This window comes from Mustela nigripes, chromosome 1, assembly GCF_022355385.1.
Source record: "Mustela nigripes isolate SB6536 chromosome 1, MUSNIG.SB6536, whole genome shotgun sequence".
Classification (NCBI taxonomy): domain Eukaryota; kingdom Metazoa; phylum Chordata; class Mammalia; order Carnivora; family Mustelidae; genus Mustela; species Mustela nigripes.
In genome coordinates this window covers 8,104,120-8,127,625 of record NC_081557.1, presented here as the reverse complement: position 1 = coordinate 8,127,625, position 23,506 = coordinate 8,104,120, and the positions used below count along the sequence as shown (strand labels likewise).

The window sequence follows — 23,506 nt, the reverse complement described above, 5'->3', positions numbered from 1 at the left end:
ACCCTGAGATCATGACCTGAGCCGAAGGCAGAGGCTTAACCCACTGAGCCACCCAGGTGCCCCTAATCTTTGTTTTACTCCTAACAAAATCTGAAGTTTTGATTCAGTGCATTGATCTTGAACATTATTTGGAAAAGGTTAAGACATTTCCAAAAGTACATGTAGTGTTTTAGAAGTTGGGTTATTGAGGGGCTCCTGGGTGGCTCAGTCAGTTGAGCAGTGGGTGGTTGGCTCAGGTCATGATCCCAGGCGGCCTAGGATTAAGCAGCTTCAAGCTTCCTGCTCAGTAGGAAACCTGCTTATCTCTCTCCTCCCCTCTCGTGCTTTCTGTTGCTATCTCTGTCTCTCTCAAATAAATAAATAAAATCTTTAAAAAAAAAAAAAAGCCTAACAGAAATAAATAAAATGGACTGTGTAAGTAAGAAATTGGTCACAAGTATTTGAATGACACAGATTCTTTTTTTTTTTTTTTTTTTAATTTTATTTATTTGAGAGAGAGCATGAGAGGTGGGGAGGATCAGAGGGAGAAGCAGACTCCCTGCAGAGCAGGGAGCCCCATGCAGGACTTGATCCTGGGACTCCAGGATCATGACCTGAACCGAAAGCAGTCACTTAACCAGCTGAGCCACGCAGGTGCCCCTCTGTTAGACTTTCTAATTGTGTTTCTTTTACACCAAGAATTCTGCTTGTTCTTCCTCTTGGACTGCATACACATTTACTCCATAAATGTACAAAGAAAGCCTTTCAACTTTGGGATGCACAAGAGTTAAAGTGGAAGGTGCTTAGTGACTTGCATCTAGAGAACACAGTGTGGAAGGACAGTGGAGCAGTACTGCCTGGAGAAACCAGGCAAACCATCTCAGCCAGGGGATCAAGGTTAACATCTTCAGTGATAAGTCATATTGATAGCATGTACCCTTGATCTGTTATGACAAGGATGCCCTTTACCTAAGTGGTAATCTTCTCTAAAACTCCATTCTGACCATGAGACAAACTCAAATTGAGGGACATTCTGACCAGTATTCCCCGTATATCTGACCAAAACTCCTCTAAATTATCAAGATCACTAAAAGCAAGGAAAGTCTAAGAAATTGTCATAGGCCAAAAGAGGCTAAGGAGACATAGTGACAAAAACGAGGTATGGTATCCTGAATGGGATTTTGGGGCAGAAAAAAGGCATTAGGAAAAATCAATGAAATAAAAATAAACTATGGAGTTTACTTATTAGTGATGTGTCAGTGTTGGTTAAATATGACAAATGTACTGCCATATTAGTGTAATTTGTTAACAGTGGGAGAAACTGAGTGCTTTATATAAAGTAACACTCTACTACATCTGGGCCTTTTCCATAAATCTAAAACTATTCTAAAAGTAAAAGCTTCATTATTTTTTAAAGAAAGCCTTAATCATGAAAAAGAACTGCTTTGGACAGGACACCTGGGTGGCTCAGTTGGTTGAGCTGCTGCCTTTGGCTCAGGTCATAATCCCGGCGTCCTGGGATCGAGTCCTATATTGGGCTCCTTGCTCAGTGGGAGCCTGCTTCTCCGTCTGCCTCTGCCTGCCACTCTGTCTGCCTGTGCTCACTCTGACAAATAAATAAATAAAATCTTTAAAAAAAAAAAAAAACTGCTTTGGCTAAGGCAAGGAGGTCCACTTTCATCATTAATATTCAGTAATACAGTGGAGGTCCTAACAAAAATATAAAGGAAGAAAATATATATAGATAAAGGAAAAAATGGTATACAGTTTGGGGGGAAGAGTTGGTCTGCCTATCCCTGCAATTCTGGTAGGACAGGGGGTATGAATTGGCTCAGTGAAGCAGCTTCTACGGAAATGATGAGTTGCCATCAGGAATTGTGGTCTTGAGAGAGTGGAAATACCCTTTTCAGAGAGCCTAGATCTATAGACAAACAAAAACTGTAACCCAAATCTTAGTTTTTTGGGTTGTTTTTGTTTGTTTGTTTGTTTGTTTTCTTTTGAGAGTAAGCAAGGGAGAGCACAAGCGGCAGGGTTGAGCAGAGGGAGAGGAAGAAGCAGGCTGCCTGCTGAGCCAGGAGTTAGATGGGGCTCCATCCCAGGACCGTGACTTGAGTCAAGGCAGATACTTAACTGACTAAGCCACCCAGCGGCCCCATGACAAAAATCTTTTAAAGGTAGAAAGAAAAGATGTTTGAAAGAGCTAATGAATTTCTAATTTTCATTGTATTAATCTTAGATAAAATTTCAGACACTACTTTTCCTTATGTATTGGAAGATGCTTTAATAATCTGTGGAAACTAACAAAAAGGCAGACATTTTGAGGTTAAATATGGAAGTCATTCATTGAAGTTGTTCCTGAAAGTCACCTTGCTGCTTTTCTAAAAATACAGTTTGTGTTCTGTTGGTGTTAAAGGGCAGTTTTCACCAAAATGAACAGTTCATTGGAACAATGTTTTTACTGGGGGTTAGAAAACTCAAACAGATTTATTTGGTTTATTTTCCCCCCATCTCAGTAAAACTGGAGTCTCGTGTCCAGTCCAACACACCTCTCTTTCTCTCCCCCTAACAATATCTAGCACAGGCTTGACCCAAATTTGAAAACCTACACCAGTGTGCCATTTGGTCTTTTTCCTCCTGTTTTCCATTTCTTACCCACTCCATATGCTGCTGGAGAGAAGGGTTAAGAGGTAAGGGGACAAGGTCTTATCTTACTGGTCTGATGGAGTTTTAAAATATAAACTAGTAAATTTTTAGGTCAGTAGCATACGCATGTCAGATCAGCAATATCAGGACAGGTGATGTGACTGGTGGATAGGATCACAGAGAAAGAAAGCCACAGATTTTCAAGAAAAGTGCAGGTTTAAGTACTGATAAAAGCTTCAGGGGTGTGTGTGTGTGGGTGTGTGTGTGTGTGTGTGTGTGTGTGTGTGTGTGTGTGTATGTTTTAAATCTTAAATGAGTTTTGTAAGGATTTCATTTAATATGTATATAAATATTTAGGTTAGTGTCTATCGCAGATATTCAGGACTCAGTAAATGGAAGGACCTGTTTTCAAAGAGGCAGGATTTTGGGGGGTAGTTTTGACAGTTTGTTGCAGATTGAAGACTTAGTACAATTTGAAAATCTAGTGGTGTGAACACTGAAAAGATAATTTACTCAAGTTTTATTGAAAGACCTGGTAAGAGATCCCATTTTAGGTGTCCTTTTTCTTCTCTAAGGTTGCTAATATGTTCCTTGAAGAAGGGAATAGATACGTGTTAGGGATTTATCTTTTTTTTTTTTTTTTAAGATTTTGTTTGTTTATTTGACAGCACGAGCACAAGCAGGGGGAGCAGGAGAAGGAGAAGCAGGTTCCCTGCTGAGCAAGGAGCCTGATGTGGGACTTGATCCCAGGATCCTGGGATCATGACCCAAGCTGAAAGCAGAGGCTTAACTGACTGAGCCACCCAGGTGTCCAGGAATTTATAATTCTTTTTTTTTTTTTTAATATCTATTTATTTATTTATTTGACAGATCACAAGTAGACAGAGGCAGGCAGAGAGAGGTGGGGGGAGCAGGGTCCCTGCTGAGTAGAGAGCTCTATGCAGGGCTTGATCCCAGGACTCTGCAATCATGATCTGAGCTGAAGGCAGAGGCTTAACCCACTGAACCACCCAGGCACCCCAGAATTTATAATTCTTGAAAAATGTATGTCCATAGCAAAATTCAGGAAAATTAAAAATACAAAGAAAATTAAAAATCAGTGAGTAGTACCACCCAGTTAACATTTTCGTGTCTATCCTTTCATTTGTAACAAACTGATAAACTTTTTTGAAATAAGAATATGTGTTCATTCTTTTCAAAATCTCAAACACAGAAGAAAATATACTTTTTTAAATTTTCATAATCACTCTACTCAGTGAATATCATTTACTTTTTTTTCTTACATGAATTTGTATTTTTTACCAAAATGGGGTCATGTTGTTGAAATTTTTCAGTGTTCTTTATTCAGTGTGCTATCAACATCATTTAGTGTCGGTAAATTCCTGTCTACAGCAATTTTTAATGAATGGTGTACCGTTGTATGGATATATTGAAATTTATTTAACCAGTCTCTAATAGACCTTTTACTAAGTCTACTAAACAAAAAATTGATGCCAAGATTATACTGTAGCTTTTCAATTAAGTCTAGGGCTCTACCTGCTGCCATGGTTCTTTTTAAAACACATGTGATATTGTCAGTCCCTTACCTTAAAATTCTCAGTGATTCCTTATCCCATATAGGATATAATCCAGATTTCATAACATGACATTAGAGTCATTTAGAATTTGGCCAGTTATTCCTTCTTTCCAGAATGCCTTCCTCTGCCATGGTCACTTGACCATGAAGACCAAGTTTACCATCTCTTCTGCAGTGTACCCTAGTGACCTGACTTCACAGCAGTCCCACAACTCAGCAGTTTTACTGGTTTGTATTTCTCTTTCAGTTACTTGTGGGCTTAGCTGTCATCTTGGTATTCCAGTGCCGATACAATGCCTGGACCCGCAAATGGTTACTGTTGTTACTGAATGATAATGTTTGATTTAAGTAATAGCATATGAGAATTAAGATCACCATTTTTTTTTTTTTTTTTTTTTTAAGATTTTATTTGACAGAGCGAGACAGGGAGAGAGAGGGAACACAAGCAGTGGGAGGGGGAGAAGCAGGCCTCCTCCTGAGCAGGAAGCCCTATGCGGGGCATGATCCCGGGACCCCAGGACCATGACCCCAGTCAAATGACTGAGCCACCCAGGCGCCCCTAGATTACCATTCTTGAGATTAGTTTCCTATGGCATAAATACGGAATATGAATACAGTATGGTTTTGTAAGTTAGAAGATTTCATGCAATATTGTCAGAAACTGTCACTGGTTATCTGTGTTTTGTATTAGAATAGATGCTATGTATAAGAATTTTTATGTTGAAATTTTCTGTTATGAGGGGGTGTTAGGTGGAGGTGGATAGTCAAGTTCCTAGGATCCTTTTTGGCTGTGGGCTAAACTTATTAGCATTTTTTTTTTAGGTTTATTCAGACTTAAACTCATCATCTGGGAGAGATTTAATGTTGAAGGTAAATATAGGGATGAACCCATCCAGAAACACTGAAGAAACAGAGGAACACTTGCTTTAGAAAAGGAAAGGAGAAAAAAAAAGAAAGAAAGAAAGAAAAGGAAAGGAGAATGGGGCACCTGGCTGGTTCAGAGTATGCAACCCTTGATCTCAGGAGGAGAGATTGAGCCCCACGTTGGGTGTAGAGATTACTAAAAGCAAACAAGACAAAAACAACCAAAAAACGATTTTTCATTTGTGGTGGTAAATGAGGTGCTTCAGCTTGATATAATTAAAAAGCAATGAATTTTAAAATTCTGGTCCTGAGTTATTGAATTGTGCCTGTGCTCCACTAAGCTCTCCATTGCTGTGCCTGTGCTCCGTTGTTTCACGAAATAAATTCGTACTTATTGATGCAAGTTATAGCCCAGTCCTTTAAAGTAATCAACCTCCCTATTTTGAATATTTGTGAAAGCATTTATAATTGCAAGGAAAAAGGAGTAAAGGCCAGTATATTTAGGGACACTTTGTTGGGGGGCTGCTTTTCACATTCTATTTTTATTATTTTTTTTCCATTTTTGATGAAAAGTTAATGTATATGCTTTGTAATGTATACAGCCAAAGGTCGTAGTGAAAAGCAGATCTCCCCCACTTCAGACCTCAAAGTCCCTCTTGTTAGCAACCAAGGGGGGGGGCACATGTTGTACACTTCAATGCTTTGCTTTTTAATTTCTTCAACTATATCAACATACATAGCTGTTATTTACTCTTTCTCGTAGCAGCTTTTCATAGCGTACTTTTTCAAACAATATTCCTTTGTTTGGATGTAACTAGTCTCCTATTGGTGGTCACTTAGAGTATCCTAATACTTGTAACCAGTGCTGTTACGAATATTCCCATATACATGTGTTTGAATTCTATGCTAATATTGTAGGTTAAATTTCTCGAGGCGTAACCAGCCAAATTAAAAGGGTGACTATTACTGGTGGGGACAGTACATGCATTTATAATTTTGGTAAATGTTGCCAAATTGAGAGGAGTATAATTTTAGAAGGTGGGATATTTCTCATGCAGTCCTGTTTTCCTAGTGGATTATTTGTGATTTTTTTTTTTTTAAGTATTCAGGGTCTACTTTGCATATTTGCCAAGTATATACCTTTAAATGCTTGTATTAGTGACTAACTCTTCAAAATGCAGTTGAGAATGATTAAAAGCAAATATCCGTTAGTACTCAGGTACCTCTTTTTTCTTTCCCACAAAGAGTCAAAGAGTTGCAGGATAGTATCATCTTTCTTGAGGTTATACTTGTTTAAAAATGCTAGAGGTTCCTCTTTTTTCTTTGAAGGTGAGAATATATGACTAAAACATTTGAATTGATTAACTTATAGAAATGCATCTTGAAAATGAAATAAGGTTTTGCTGCCAGGTGAGTGAAAGCAGTAAATGGAAATAAAGATATGAGTTTTCCCCTCTTGTTTAAACCCAATGAAATTATGATGCTTGCCCCCCCCCAAAAAAAGTTGGAGAGTTAAAGTTAAAATTCCTGTGTGAGGTTGTCAAATTCTCACGCTCTATATTTTCTTTCAGATTCCTTTGTTTCTTCCTCTTCCTCTCAGCCTGTATCTCTATTTCCGACCTCACAAGGCAAGTCTGTCATTTTTTTGTGTGCATTAATAAAAGAAAAATGTTGAGAAAGAGGCTGTAACTGGGGACATGAGGCACAAGTTTCCTATTGCTCCCAAATCCCTTGAGATACAAACTACAAGGCAGACCTTCATATTTAGTAGTTGCATTGGATTTCCTATAACGGTTAATAAAATAGGGTAAGACTAGTTAGGTGAACCCTTTAAAGGACATAAACTTTAGGTATAGTTTTCAGCATTTCTTAAAAATTATAAACTCACCCACAGAATTTAGAGCAGACAGAATTGTAGCTCATAAAACAACCCACTGTAGGATGCATTTAACCTCCTGATTTGCAGTTATGTAACTGGTTTGGAGTGGTAGTGGATTTGGGGGGGGGGGGGAAACAGTATTAAAGTGTGCTTCCACTGAACTACCAATGCACTAACTGAGCTGGAGTACTTTAGTGTGAATTTATCTGAGATTTGTCCCAAGAGCTAGGCTGGTTCCAAATTGCCTGGGAACACTGAACCAGTCAGTTGACTTTTTGGCAAGCAAGGCTTGTTTTCCTAGAGATTAAGCTGTAGCTTTGTGGGATTGTTTGTTTACTCTGCTGACCAGTGAAAAAGGGAATCAAGTGTGATAGCTATATGTTTGTTGGGGTAGCACTACCAAGAATCTGCAAGAGAGAGCACTGTGCTCTGTTACACTAATAATAAAGCAGTTTCATTTGTGTGGTTGTAGTCAACCTAAAATATAGGTCAATGGGAAATGCTTATTTTTAAAAAAGGTAATTAAACTCACTAGATAGGTCTGAAAAGCCCTGTGCAAACAGATTATTGTCCCAGCTGGAATTCTCTAGATGTAAAGTCTGGATGCTGGTTTGATAGGAAGGCTTTGACCTTCTAAGAATGAAAACGAAATGGGTTAAAGTGAATGTGTATATTTTTTATGAAACATGGTAGATAATTTGTTGCTTTTAAATCAGGCTGATAATATTAGGTTCCCCGGCCCCTTTGTAATGTATCTCATTGTATGAATTTGGGTAACTTGTGGGTCAAATCATGACCTTTGAAATTAAGTGTTTACATTAAAAGTAGATATTTTGTGAATATTAGAAAAATAACTCAAACCTCCAAAGTGACTGGACATCTGAAATCCAACCAGATTGATTTTAAGAGTTTTTTTCCTTATGAGTAATTTAATAATTTAGGCAAGTGGGTATTATATTCCAGTTTATCTGGAATTTTTCCCCCAAATCTGGAAGATAAACTGGTAAAAACATCATAACGTAACAAATGATTACATTTTCTCTATTGTAAATATTTCAGATCTTTTAAAATACATTCTTCATGGTTATAACCTTCAGCCACTTTTTTCATACAGAAAGGGGATAATTGATATCCTAAATAGTGTAATAATGCAAGCCAAGTACAACATACCTAATGTATGGAATGTTGACAAGATAAGTGTCATAGCTTAAAAAATTATACACACATTCAAGTAGAATAGAGTAAATAAAAAGGATTTTGCTAATTAAAAACTAACATTTAAGTAGGCTTCAGTGTCACAGTGAATATGAAAGTTTGTAAAGGAAAATAGATTTGCCATTTTTCCTTTTTGCTTAAAAAGTTATTTTGAGTAGTGTAGATTCAGGATAATGTTATTGTTAAACGAGTATTATAAAGAGGCAGTTAAAAAAAAGCCATATCCCTGAAGGTGTTCCAGTCTAGCCATTATTACCACTAGCTTTTTTCTCCTGCAAAAAAAACACGTAATGGAAAAGTGACCCAGGAGGTGCTCTACTTCGCTGGCAGGTCTAGAGATCAGCCTGTTGTTTGAGGAAACACCTTGGCAAGTGATTAGATGCATTCCAGAGTAGCCAAGAATGGTGGCTTCTAGTGTGCCTTATAAAAATAAGGAAAGAGGATGTTGGTGTCCTTGTTTCACTGGATTAAAACCCTTGGGGAGATAGCTGGGACCAGTCTGGCCCAATGCAGAGCTTTCAGAGTGGCTGCTGCCACCAAGAGGAACCTTGAGTCCATCACTGGCATTAACCCAACTAACTCATCCGTCTCTGGCTTCCTTAACTCTCAGGCACTTACTTTGCCTTTGAGACTGGTGTCTTGCTTTTAGATCTCTAAGCCATAGTAACAATTTAAAAAAAAAAAAATAAGATTATTTATTTAATTATTTATTTGACAGAGATCACAAGTAGGCAGGGAGGCAGGCAGAGAGAGAGAGGAGGAAGCAGGCTCCCTGCTGAGCAGAGAGCCCAATGTGGGGCTCCATCCCAGGACCCTGGGATCATGACCTGAGCTGAAGGCAGAGCTTTAACCCACTGAGTCACCCAGGCGCCCCCATAGTAACAATTATTAAGTATGACATTTTCATGTTTGAGAATGACCTCTTCGATCCTGAAATAGTTGTTGTTGGCCTCCAGGGAGATGAATGTACAAAAAACTGCCACTAATTTGTGGGCTGGATAAAGGAAGGGCAGTTAAATTTTCAAGAGAGAATTATGTAATATTTATTAAATTGTAGTCCTTTGAAGTAGACAGCTATTTAAGGTAGCAAAGCAAACTTTTTGACAGCCATTAAATACATTTGTAATGACGTATTAGAATAATCAGTTTCTTTTTAAATAAGTTGTATTCCTAACTAGGTCCTTTGTAGTCTTTTCTCATTGATTACTTTTTTCTTATCAAGCAGAATTTAATTTCAGCCTAATTCCTAAGTGTTTCAAAATAGGGGAATAAATTTAAGTGGTGTTTTCCAATAATGTAAAATAAAGATATTAACAGATGTATACATGTAGGCTCGTTTTTATTGAGCTTTTACTGTGTTCCGTACTTTATGAGAATCGTTTCATTTAATCCAGCCAGTTTTATAGAGGAAAGGTTACTAGCTCATTTACCAGTTGACATGGGTTTAAAATGATGCAGTAACTTACTCAAGATCACAGAGTGAATAAATGACAGATGAAGGACTCCAAAGTCCATGCTCATAAGCACTGTCTTATGGTAAAGATGATAAAGTATATTAGTTGTATTTTAGGGTTTGCAGATATTGTTAGAGATGTCATTTTGAGGTTAATGCTACAGTCATAAGAGCGGGGGAAGAGGCAGAAATTACTATTTTAGCCATATCGTTGCTGTTAGTGATGTAATTTAGTATTGTGGGGGGGCTGTGCTCCCTCCATGAGCACAAAATCAAACTGCAATTTGGTTTCTACTTCTGAAACCTTTAATAAGAGTGGAGGCTGAAACATACACTGATTTTCTTCAGAAAACATGGAGAAAAAGTAGATAAAAATAAGATGGGAAAGAGGGGAAGCTGAGGAACTGGAAGCACATTTGCAGTAATGAACATTTGCATTCAGTTTGAGTAATGCAGTAGGCATCTGGAATAGGAAGTTAAACACTGAACTTTGGGGCAAGCATTTGAGGAAAAAAATTTGCCAGTTACAGCCTTTTTTTTAACAAAAGCAAAACATTTTTCTTTGTACAGAAGAGACTTTTTGTTTAGGATCTAGCTTGGCTGCAAAGTGTCTGCTGGCTAACTTCCTATTTTGATGCTGTGGCTGAAAGTTGCTGATACTGTTTTGCACGAGAATTTGTCTTTCCTTCCTGTTTTGTGAACATGAGAAATTTCAAGTGTAGGAAAACCTATACCTGAATATTTCAAGCCTCCCTTGTATGAATATGCATAGTATTTCTTCGCTGATGTGTATGGCTTTTCCATGGTGCAACTATCCTTTTAATTAAAAGTAATGAATTTCCTTAGTGAGGAGGGAGGGGAAATAACCAAATAGTATCTAATAGTATCTAAAACAGAATTCCTTTTTTTTTTTTTTGTTATGATTTTATTTATTTATTATTTGAGAGAGAGACAGAGCATGAGAGACAGGGTCAGGGAGAAGCAGATTCCTTGCAGAGCAGGGAGCCTGATGCGGGACTTGATCCTGGGAGTCCAGGATCACAGCCTGAGCAGAAGACAGTCGCTTAACCAACTGAGCCATCCAGGCGCTCCCTAAAACAGAATTCTAAGCTATTCCCTTTTTTAGGGAGAACTCTGATAATAGGATATGACATTCATTATTTACTATTTCTAGATCACATTATTTTTAGTAATTAAGTTACCAACACCTGAATAAAAATATTAAATCTTTTTTGAAAAGTCCGTTTGGGGAATAAGAAAGTAAAAGGAAACTTATGAAGGATAGAGTAAACAGTATTATGAAAAGGGTTTTTTTGTTGTTGTTGTTGTTGTTGTTTTTTTCATTTTGGTGTATTTACTTGAAGTGAACACAGTATTCACTTGGAAGTTGATTTTTTCATCGTGTCCTTTTTTTTTTTTTTTAAGATTTTATTTATTTATTTGACAGAGATCACAAGTAGGCAGAGAGAAAGGAGGAAACAGGCTCCCTGCTGAGCAGAGAGCCCGATACAAGGCTCGATCCTATGACCCCCAGGACCCTGGAATCATGACCTGAGCCGAAGGCAGAGGCTTTAACCCACTGAGCCACCCAGACGCCCCTCTTCACGTCCTTTTTAAGTCCCCACCTTGTTCTGAGATAAAATACTGCAGGCATAGAAGAGGGAACATTGTTCCTGAATTCCCACACCTTAGTCTCCAGTCAAATGGGGCTTTTGCTTTATTCCAATCAAAATTTCGTGTGAGTCACTATACTTTAAAATGAGTAGATTGAAGTATTTAAAGCAGGCACAAAAGGACTGCCCATTCCCTACTAACCTGTAAGCTGTGCATCTGGACAAGGACAGGGACAAGAGTGAGAATCAAAAGCATCAGGCTCATCTCCTGTGGGATTTTTACGGGACTGGAGTTCTGAAGTACAGCTTAATTTTTTTTACCTTTATAAAATTCATAAAGTGTAGTACAGCTCTGGTTTTCAACCAGGTTCATTACCTAGGAAACTTGTAATGCAGATTGCATCGCGCTCAGGAAATTCTGAGTCACCTAATGCAGAGATCATACATAAAGTACTAGTAGTTCTAAAGTTTGAAAGGGAGTGTCAAAGATGGCATCCAAGACTGGTTTTGTGCCATGTTGTCATATTATTCAGCTAGTTGACATCGAACTAAAATCTACTTTGACCTTGGTGGTAAAATGAAACCTTTTGTTCAGGAACAGTTCTTTTTTCTTTTAACATTGCCTTCGAATTTTTTTATGTGTTGGGCTGCCTTAAATGTCTTTACCTACACAGAACCCAGCATAATTCTTGGAACGCCACAGGCATTCGTTTTGTAATAACTGGTTCAGAAGTTGCATCACCCAAACTTTTGAAATAGGTAAAAGCTCTTTAAATTACTTTAAATTACTTTTTATTTGAGAAAGTGTCTGAATCTCTGAATGAGGATTTATATACTCTCCCCTTATCAAAAAAGCATATGATCTGGAGTTTCTGTGTCAGGAGAAAAAAGAATTATTACTTTTTTATTTATTTATTTATTTATTTATTTATTTATTTATTTATTTATTTTGAGAATGTGGTGTCTGTGGACATTTACTGAGGATTTACCAAGTGCCAGATAGCACTCTAAGCACTTTTCACGTATTAACTCATTTAATCCTCACAGCAGTTCTCAAGTTAGGTTTTTTAGTATCACTGTTTTTTTAGAGAGATTAAGCAACTTGTCAAGGCCACATGATTAATAAGTATTGATCAAATGATTTTGCATCTTTTTTTTTTTTTAAAGATTTTTATTTATTTATTTGACAGAGACACGACAAGAGAGAACACAAGCAGGGGGAATGGGAGAGGGAGAAGCAGGCTTCCCACTGAGTAGGGAGCCCGATGTGGGGTTCGACCCCAGGACCCCGGGATTATGACCTGAGCCAAAGGCGGACTCTTTTTTTTTTTTTTTTTTTTAATATTTTATTTATTTGACAGAGATCACAAGTAGGCAGAGAGGGAGGAGGAGGTAGGCTCCCTGCCCAGCAGAGAGCCCGATGCAGGACTCTATCCCAGGACCCTGAGATCATGACCTAAGCCAAAGGCAGAGGCCTTAACCCACTGAGCCACCCAGATGCCTCCGAAGGCAGACTCTTAACGACTGAGCCACCCAGGCGCCCCTGTTTTGCATTTTGAATTTTTTGATGTGGGAGCAGTCTAGAAATTTAGACTGCCAACTTAGTTCTCTTATCTTATTTTGAATAGTACACTTCACTTAAGTGGGGACTTAAAAGTATTTAGAGTTTAGGAAGTTACAGGTAAGCAAGAAGCTCAGTACTGGATAAATTTGGGAACATTCTCAGGTTATGACATTTTTCACCTCTTACCGTGTGTAATTCCCTTTTTAAACAAACCTATTAGGTGTATAGATCCATACCAGATTTTTAAGTAATTAGAATTCTTGAAAATGAATATGCACATTAAATCCTATTACAGCAAATACCTGAACTAGAAAATACTAGAATATTTTGACAGACATTGATTTTGAGTGATATTGAAAGTCCCTTGTAGTGCATGTGAAGGGTTGAATCCTTTGAAAAGGGAAAGGGAATGGGCATTTTCTGAGATGTAAGATGATTCAGAGTCATTCTGTCAGGCACTTTTACAGTGTACATGGTGTTGTAAAAACGAACAGCCTTCGAACTCCTGGCGTTTTCTGCTGTTTTGCAGTCTTGGACAACACCAATGACTATTAAGTGCCATACTCACTAATTGGAGGAGTCTTTGCTTATGGGAGCCGTTCTAGAAAAGGCTTAGTAGATTCTGGTCTCGTTCTATTTAATGTTTTCATGCCTTTATAAACTCTTTACTTCCAGCCCAGTTTTTTCCATTGTCTGGGTACAAGTCAGCTCTGTCCAAGTTTGTTAGGGCTTCATCTAGCCAAAGAAACTTCTTTTCATTTGCTGAAATTCTAAACATGATGATTAAAGTTGAAGCACAGATGCGAATGCTAACTTAACTTTGTTACACATGGGAAAGCTTGATTGACAGTGGTGAGGGCTGGCACCTGTATCTCACAGTCTAAGAGGAGTTAGAGCAGCATTAAGCTCTTTTTGCCCCCAGGCCAACCCCCCCTCCCCGCAAAAGCACTATCTACTCCATATAAATTCACAAATTATAAATATCACAAAATTATTATTAGGAATATGATTGAAGTTTTTTTGTGTGCATAATAGTGACATCATATTAAAGAATTAATTAGAGAATGTTATAAGTTTTATTTATTGCAGAACTTGCTGATTTCTAACCTAATCTTCTAGCTTTACCTCAGATTATTATATACCTAACTTAAAACTTCTGGAGTATTAAGAGTTCAAGGGGGAAAAAAAAGAGTTCAAGGAATAAAGGAGAGAAACAAGGCTTGGAAAACTGACAAGTTTGTGTCTGACAAAGCATGTTAGAAGGGTTCCACCATGCTTTTTCCCCCTGGTAATAAGCGCATTCTTCTGTTAGCTTTCAGGGTAGGTTGCTTCCTTTTTCCTTTCTTCCAGCCCACCACCATCACCACCACATCATCATCATCATTGTACTCACTGATTCTGCTCATTGTCTGTCTCCTGCTCTGGGCGCAGGTGCTCTTACAGCACCACAAACACAAGGGATCTTTTGTTTTGTTCACTGCTTTTAATCTAGTTTCTAAGGCAGTGTCTGGCACATGATAGGCACTAATATTTGTGGAATTACTACTAATTCATTTTGTCCACTTCTGTCTAGAAGATGATTGGTCTGAGTCTTCTGATACCTTAGTCTCTAAAAACATTATTATAAGCCTTGCATTCCCTATAAAGTGGGAGTCAGTTTTGATCGTGTCAAGAGTTCCATTCATGTTTGAAGGGAGGGGCTCCCAAACAGTTTTAATCTTTAATCCAGATTTAATCTTTAGTCCTTAATCCAGATTTAATCCACTGAACATTTCCTGGTAGAAACAGTAACCAGTAAGTTCAGTAATAATACATAGCTCATATCATGGAATATTTCATATTTAAATGTAGCCTATAAATGAACTACTAAAAATGTAGCTCTTTAAATTTCAGGGTTTGTGTTTTTTTTTTTTTAAGATTTTATTTATTTATTTGACAGATAGATATCACAGGCAGGCAGAGAGAGAGGAGGAAGCAGCTCCCTGCTAAGCAGAGAGCCCAATGTGGGGCTCGATCCCAGGACCAAAGGCAGAGGCTTAAACCCACTGAGCCACTCAGGCGCCCCAATAGTTAAACTATTCTAAAGGTCGGATTCTATTATGTGAAATTTCAGTGATGTGTTGAAATAGAGGAACTTCATCTGGCATTTGGAAACATTTTTTATAATAGTTAATTCTATTTTTTGGAGTAAGATATTTAATTTTTATTTCTTTTCAGCCTTATAAAATGATTTTTAATAAAGTCACAATTTTGCTTCTGTTATTCAGCTTCTCACATGAAAAAGAGCATAAGCTGAATAAAAGTCATCCCATATGTTTTTCTCTTCCACAAATTCACAGTCCCTCATTCACACTCAGCGCTGTGCTGTCCAGAGCCTGTTCAGGTCTCATCTGACCAGACTGAATCTTTGATGCACTCATTTGGAATTATGTATTTAAGACCTACTTGTTCTAACTCCAGAGATAGCAACAATGTGCAAGAAAGACTTACTACCCTTGGGACAGTCTTGATCTTTTCTTCAGTAAAAACTTGCTAGATTGGAAAGTTGGAAAACAATGTGATAAATCATTGGCTGCTGTAGTATTAATAATTGATAAGATTTAATTAATCTATTACTTTTAGAGGGATATTTTCTGTTTTAAAAGGATCTCTGGTGTTAACTCTTTTATTTTTAAGATTTTATTTATTTGAGAGAGAGAGAGCACGAGAGGGGGCAGGGTTAGAGGGAGAAGCAGGCTCCTCACTGATCAGGGAGCCCAATATGGGGCTCCATCCCAGGACTTCAGGGTCATGACCTGAGCCAGAGGCAGTCACGTAACCATCTGAGCCACCCAGGCGCCATGGGGTTAATCACAGAATAAACCTTACCAGTTTGCACAGTTTTGTGTTGGTTAGATTGTCACATTGGTGCAAGAAATTTTGGAGCAGGCCAATCATTTCATACTCTTTTTAGTTTAAAATGAGGCCGTCTAGGGGTCCCTGCGTGGCACAGTCATTAAGCGTCTGCCTTCCGCTCAGGTCATTATCCCAGGGTCCTGGGATCGAGTCCCACATTGGGCTCCCTGCTTGGTGGAAAATCTGCTTCTCCTTCTCCCACTCCCCCTGCTTGTGTTCCCTCTCTTGCTGTCTGTCTGTCTCTCTCTCTCTCTCTCTCTGTCAAATAAGTAAATAAAATTTTTTAAAAATAAAAATAAATAAATAAAATGAGGCCGTCTATACCTGAGACCAATCTTCCCTGTGGGTAGAGTAGAGTAATTCTAGTCTGATTCTTAGGCTCAGGAGGGGATCCACTGTATCTCCTGAGAATCAAAAAGAACAGTGGTCACTTTTTTTTCCCTTCTCAAACTGTCAGACTATAACAGTGGGTTTGTGGAAGCTCTGTGTACTGAAATGTGCAGCTTACAGATGAGAACATATCAGTACTTCATAATATTAAGTTGTTTTATATTGATTACACTGAATAGCTCTACCAAAAAAACAGGGGGAAAAAACTTCGCCAGATTTCCCAATCTCATTACATTTCTTTATGCTTTACCTTTACAATGGAAAAAGTAGACGGAAATATATTTGTCATGAAAATCTTTTGTCATCTGCAATTTGTAGCATGATACAGCTTTTCTGTTTCACTCTTGGCACTTTTTATGCATGTTTTATAGGATAGCTGTTGATCGTTGTTTTGTTATATATTTTGTGTGTGTGTGTGTGTGTGTACATCCTGTGTGTATGTAACTTGGAAAATGAAAAGCATGCTGCTTGGCCTCACTAGTTAATGTGTGATTGTACCTGGTAAACAAACTTTTTTCTTTCAAATTCTGACCATAGAGGGATTGAGCTCTCTTTGCTCTGATGAGCCACCTTCAGAAATTATGACTTCCTCCCTTTTTTCGTCTTCTGAAATGCGTAACACTGACCTTACTATACCACACGGAGAAAAAAGCAGTGTGTTAGGCAGCCAGCCTATTTTAGCCAAAGAAGGAAAAGACTGTTTGACCCTCCTAGATGCGAAAAAAATGGAAAAGCCTCAAGGGACCAATAAAGGCATAGCATGCTCCCCAGTTTCTGTTGCAGAAGGCGTTGAGTATAACCGTCCTTCCATTCCAGCCAGTTTCCCAGAGCGTCCTGCTTTTCTCTCAAAGGAAGTTGGTCTAATGGAACAGCAAATAAATAAAGATCAAGAGTCCAAGAACCCAAATGAGGTAGCAGGAACCGATGATAAAACCGGCTTGGAGGTTGCTGACAAGTTCACTTTGCCTCCAGCCCAGAAACCACTCACCCAGGAGCCTAAGGCACAAGGCGTTTGTACATATTCCTTATCCCCATCTGAACTTTCAGGAGGTGATATTACTGAAAAGGATTCCCCCGAGTCACCATTTGAAGTAATTATTGACAAAGAAGCATTTGACAAAGAATTTAAAGATGCATATAAGGAGAGCACAAATGATTTTGGTAGTTGGGCAGTGCACGTTGATAAAGAATCGTCTGCAGACATTTTGTTGGAGTCTAATGACAAATTATTTCCGCTGAGAAGTAAAGAGGCAGGGCGCTACCCAACTTCTGCGTTACTCACTAGACAGTTTTCGCACACAACTGCAGCGCTGGAAGAAGTGTCTAGATGTGTGAATGATATACATAACTTTACTAATGAAATACTGACTTGGGATTTGGTTCCCCAAGCAAAAGAAGAGAGCAAGAAATCTGATTACATCACAAAAACTACAGGACTTGATAGGAGTGAATATAATTCAGAAATCCCAGTTGTAAATCTTAAAACTAACGCTCACCAGAAATTTCCCATTTGTTCTATTAATGGGAGCGCTCCCATCAAATCAGCAAGTGACTGGGCACCGACCTCTCTCCCACAAGAAAATGCTGTCATTGAAAAACATATGCCAGACTGTCTCCATTCCGCAAAGGAAATTAGTATCAAAGGCGTGGGAGGCAGTGTGCAGAAAGAAGATAATACGCTTTCAGAGTTACCTAGATCGCCTCTTGAGAAAGGTGTCTCTTTGGGTTCTGGAGTGGCCACTGTGAAAGTGGTCTTACCTGACGGCCACCTAAAAGGTGACGTGAACTGGCAGAGCTCTATGTTAGCAGAAGCCACAGAGGCTGATAGTTCTGGTGAGTCTGATGACACAGTAATAGAGGACGTCCCAACCAATATTTCATTTGAAAGTAACAAAGTTCAGGCTGAAAAACCTGTTTCCGTTGCAAGCACTATTGTAAAAAGAGATGAAAGAGAAATCGAAGAGGTTGTCGGTGGCAGCAGGGAAAGTAAAACATGTGAAACCTTTGAAGGGCCAGTCAGTGGCTCTGAGGCAGCACAAGTTCAGCCTGATAGTCTTGAAAGGAGTGCAACTGGGGAGGCGGTACGTTCCCAAGTACCTGATCGGAATGGCATGTCGGGAGACGTGGGGCAGTCAGGCAGCATAAGCGAAGTTGCTCCTGAAAAGCCCGTTGCAACTGAGAAGCCCAAACTTCCTTCAGTTCTGTCTCCAAGTGTTCTTAAGGAGAGAGAATTCTCATTACATGTGACAACGTCTGCCTGTTTGGAGTCAGTACATGAAAAAAGTGTTAAAAATGCAGATGATTCTTCCCCAGAGGACCTGATAGCAGCCTTTACAGAAACCAGAGTGGAAGGAATTGCAGATAAACGTGCAGGAAATGCCTTTCAGGCAACATCAGAAAAGACTTCGGACTTTAAAGCAACTCTTGCTTTGGAAGCCTTGCATGAAACTGAATCAGGTGATTCTGAAATTAAAGACGTAACAAGCAAACACCCTGAACAAAGCAGAGAGACTAACGACGGAAGTACGGTTCTGGATGTTTTCCCTGCCCAAGGTACTCCAGCAGCATCTCTTGACTTAGAACAGGAACAGCTCACAATCAAAGCTCTTAAGGAGCTGAGTGAAAGGAAGGTTGAGAAGTCAGCTTCTGTACCGGGTAGTGCAGAATCTCCTCCTGAAGAAGTATCCAAGCAGATTTTCACATGTGATCCAGAATCTTCTTGGCTTCAGAGATCGTCTGATGTCCTAGAACACACAGAAGTTAATGCTGGATCTGATCTTGGGGTTTCCAAGAAGCCCACAATTAGCAAAGAAACCATTAGGGTAGATACTATTTCGAGCCTTAGTATGACTGAAGTGGTAAACAAGCAAGTCCTAGCAAGACTTCTCACAGACTTCTCAGGTAATCATTTACATTAGAAATACTGCATGTGATTAATTCTGCTGTGGTTGATTACTTATTAGAGTGTCATCTGATTTTATGTCACCAAAATTATGGCTAGAATAAAAACAACACTGCATAATGGGGAAAGGTAGAATTTTTTGTGTGGTTGCCTTGATTGGTCTCTCTTATACAAAAATTTCCCAAAGCAGTAGACCACTTTTTAATACTCTCCTTAAAACATTTTTTATGTTCCAGTTTTTTTACCCCCCTCAAGGTTCTCCTTTCCTTACAGGTTGGCCCTAGAGCAGTTGCTGCGTTAAGAATATCCTTAGACATTTATTTATTTAGAAAGCTTGCTTTTAAATCTCCATAATAGTAGAACTGCTTGTTACCACTTGGGTTTTTGGCTGTGGACCTTGTGAAATCTATTTAGCAATCAAAGATCAAGGAATTCCAGCTGGGAACGACAGCAAATGAAACTTTTAATTAATGTGATCTTATACTACAGAGATTTTACACTCTGAAAGTAGGTAACCAGTAATGTATTATAGTACTGTTTCATGAGTATTGCATAAGAGAAGTCATGCATTCTTCTACTTTGGACCTTACTGAATACCCTTTAGGCCAAATTTATTGTGTGGTACTGGAAGCCCTTCCCGTTGTCTTGTCTGTTTATTTGAATGATTCCTTTTCTTGAAATCAGCATTTAGTTAAATTACTGCAAATGCTGTCTGTTCTGGGATCTTGGAAGGTGTAAGCAGAAAAGGATATGTAAAGGCTTCCAAAAGGGACCCGCAACCTCTATGTTGTGCAGTCACTCTTAGGTGCTACGTAGGGATCTGTGGTTTTGCAGGCTTCTCTGACAGTGGATCCCTCTTTTCGAATGAAATGATATACAGAGTTATACTATTTAAAATAAAAATAAGATTTTTTTGTTGGCATAAACTTATAAAAGTGATTATACCACCCCCACCCCCCGCATAAACATTGTATTTTGCATAGAATGGGGAGGAGGTCCAGCCCTTAGCGACCACTGACTGTTCTATCCTGGTGGCAGCCAGAGCACTGCTCAGCTCCCCCTACTGGGGTGTCTGTCAAGAGCTTGTCCTTCGCCAGTGTGATGTGCCTCATTAGGTGCCCATGCCCTCAGCGTTGCCTTGGCTTGCTCATGTTCTCTGTCACCTGTGGCCCTGGTTGAGGTACATGACTGGGGGGGGGGTCTCCAGAGCCATGGCCGCTGCCCTTCAGCTGCGGCACCTTTACCTTTTATTTCCTTACTGAAGACCACAGGCAGATTACTTAGTCTTTCTAAATTTTAATCTTTAAAATAGAGATAATCGTGCTTACCTTATGATATTGTGGGGATCAAATGTGGACATGCAAGTGATGCAGTGCTTAGCACATAATAAATACTCATTTAACACAAAGTACAGGACCTGGCATGTGGTAGGTACTGGGTAATTATTTGTTAATTGTGAGTGAATTGTTCAGTATCAGTGAAAACATTGAGACTGTTTTATAAACTGAAAAATTTGAAGAAGCAGTGAAGGATGACTGTTACTCTTCTAGTAATTGAAGATCGCTGAGCTTGGATAGAGGAGTGCTGAGTTTTCATTGTTGCTTTATAGCTTCTAGAAGGCTTTGAGCAGTTAAGTGTATTACCTTTTGGGGCCTCAGTTTCCTTCTCCATAAAGTGAGGATGTTTCAGGAAATGATCTTCAATATAATTTTCATAATGTGACTCTGACTCTGGTATATTCTAGGTTTCTTTGTAAATTGTTGTCATAATTCTCACAGGTTGTTCTTTTGAGTGATAAGGCATATGGGAATTAGGCTACAAGAATTTCAGTGTCTAATTTTGGCAAATTCCTGCTTTAGCGTGACCTCAGATAACTCACCTAACTGGTTTGGCATCTTCCTTTGTTAATATGGTAATAATTATTTTGCTCTGCTTTATGATGTTGTAGTAAACAAAGTACTGTGTAAATACTAATTATTAGTAATTCTTAACCGAGTTATTTAATCTATTGTGAGAGGTGAAAAGGGCTATGGAAGCTTAGGATATTTGTCGCTGGCCAAATTCTATCATTAGTAGACATTTTTAGATGCTAATTAAACACCAGTATAATTAGACCAAGAAGCTAAAGGGCTTTCCTTTGCAGACTTCAAAATAGAAAACCTTTTTAAGTTGTCTGTCTTTATGACTAAATCTTTTAAAATATAACTACTTCAGCAAAATACATCAGTCTCTAGTTCTGAGTAGTAAATCTGAATAGTCTTGCCTTTAAAGTAAAACCTGTTCTGTAATTATGTTCTGCCTGAAATTATGGGGAAAATAGGCAAAAGAAACAATGAAAAATAATAATGGGGGTTTTTTTTGCTGTCTTATGGGATATTGTGTACAAGTTTGTAATGAAGCATACACTTCATTTCCTTTATGATGCTACTATATATATATATATAATTCAATAATTATGGTATGATCTATGGTATAACGAATCATTTGGGGAAAATTTAGATCCTTGCTCATATACCTAACTTGGTGAAGACAGGTTTTTGGATTTTAGTATCCAGATTGGCAAGAATACAAGGAAATAGGCAGGTAGATATTTTGGTGATAGGTAGATGTAAGTTTTTACAACTTTTCTGGAAGGCATTTTGGCAGTATGTAACAGAGTCCTAGAACTGATCTAGCAGTTTTGTTTCTAGGAATTTATTCTAGGGGAAAAAAAATTATGTACAAAAACAACTGCAAAGTTGTGGAAGTTTTTGTTTTTTGGGAGGTTTTGGGCTTATTTATTTATTTATTTATTTTAGACTTTATTTATTTTGGGGCACCTGGGTGCTTCAGTCATTAAGCCTTTGCCTTTGGCTTGTGTCATGGTTCCAGGGTCTTGGGATCAAGCCCTGCATCAGGCTCTCTGCACAGTGGGAGGCCCACTCCTGCTTGTGTTCCCTGTCTCGCTCTCTTTCCAAATAAATAAATAAATAAATAAATTTTTAAAAAAGATTTTATTTACTTAGAGAGCTCTAGCAGAGGAAGAGGGAGAGAGAGAATCTTTTCTTTTTTTTACTTTTTAAAATTTTTAAAATTTTATTAACAATGTATTTTTATTAACATATAATTTTATTAACATGTATTATATGTATTATACATTACATATAATGTAATATAATATCTGATTAAAATATAATGTATTATGCATATATACATATAATGTATAATGTGCTTTTTAAATTTTTATTTTTATTAACATATATAATATTTATTTTTATTAGCATATAATATATAGCCCCAGGGTACAGGTCTGTGAATTGCCAGTTTTACACACTTCACAGCACTCATTATAGCACATACCATCCCCAGTGTCCATAACCCAACCACCCTCTCCCTACCCCTGGCAGCCCTCAGTTTGTTTTGTGAGATTAAGAGTCTCTTATGGTTTGTCTCCCTCCTGATCCCATCCTGTTTCATTTATTCTTTTCCTACCCCCCAAACCTCCCACATTGCCTCTCAACTTCCTCATATCAGGGAGATCATATGATAGTTGTCTTTCTCTGATTGACTTTTCGCTAAGCATAATACCATCTAGTTCCATCCACATCGTCACAAATGGCAAGATTTCATTTCTTTTGATGGCTGCATAGTATTCCATTGTGTGTGTGTATACATATATATGTGTGTGTGTGTATGTATACACATACCACTTCTTCTCTATCCATTCACCTGTTGATAGACAACTAGGTTCTTTCCATCGTTTGGCTGTTGTGGACATTGCTGCTATAAACATTCAGGTGCACATGCCCCTTTGGATCACTACATTTGTATCTTTAGGGTAAATACCCAGTAGTGCCATTGCTGGGTTGTAGGGTGGCTCTATTTTCAACTTTTTGAGGGACTTCCATGCTGTTTTCCAGACCAGTTGCCCCAGGTTGCATTCCCACCAACAATGTAGGAGGGTTCCCCTTGGGAGAGAGAGAATCATTTTTTTTTTTTTAAGATTTTATTTATTTATTTGACAGACAGAGATCACAAGTAGGCAGAGGCAGGCAGAGAGAGAGGAGGAAGCAGGCTCCCTGTTGAGCAGAGAGCCCGATGCAGGACTCGATCCCAAGACCCTGAGATCATGACCTGAGCCGAAGGCAGCGGCTTAACCCACTGAGCCACCCAGGCGCCCCGGGAGAGAGAATCTTAAGCAGGCTCCACACCTGGCATGGAGCCAGTATTGGGGCTAGATCTCATGAGCCTGAGATCACAACCTGAGCCAAAATAGGGTCAGATGCTTGGGATGCCTGGGTGGCTCAGTCAGTCTGCCTTCCGCTCAGGTAATGATATCAGGTCGTGGGATCAAGCCACACATCGGGCTCTGTGCTCAGCAGGGAATCTGCTTCTACTCCTATATTCTCCCCCTCTCTCTCTTTCTCAAATAAATAAATTAAATCTTTAAAAAAAAAAAGATGCTGGGCGCCTGGGTGGCTCAGTGGGTTGAGCCGCTGCCTTCAGCTCAGGTCATGATCTCAGGGTCCTGGGATCGAGTCCCGCATCGGGCTC

The 23,506-nt window shown here is 38.7% G+C and overlaps 1 protein-coding gene across 2 annotated transcripts in view; it reads left to right on the top strand.

The window, feature by feature from the left end:
• RTN3 (reticulon 3) overlaps positions 1-23,506 on the top strand; it is a 69,205-nt gene that overhangs the window by 8,521 nt on the left and 37,178 nt on the right. Inside the window, exons 2-3 of one of the 2 annotated variants that reach the window (XM_059403228.1) lie at positions 6,634-6,690; positions 16,609-18,972. The exons of the other annotated variant lie outside the window; for it this stretch is intronic. Coding sequence (XP_059259211.1) covers positions 6,634-6,690; positions 16,609-18,972 — 2,421 coding nt within the window. The remainder of the gene's footprint in view (positions 1-6,633; positions 6,691-16,608; positions 18,973-23,506) is intronic. 2 annotated transcript variants of the gene reach the window in all.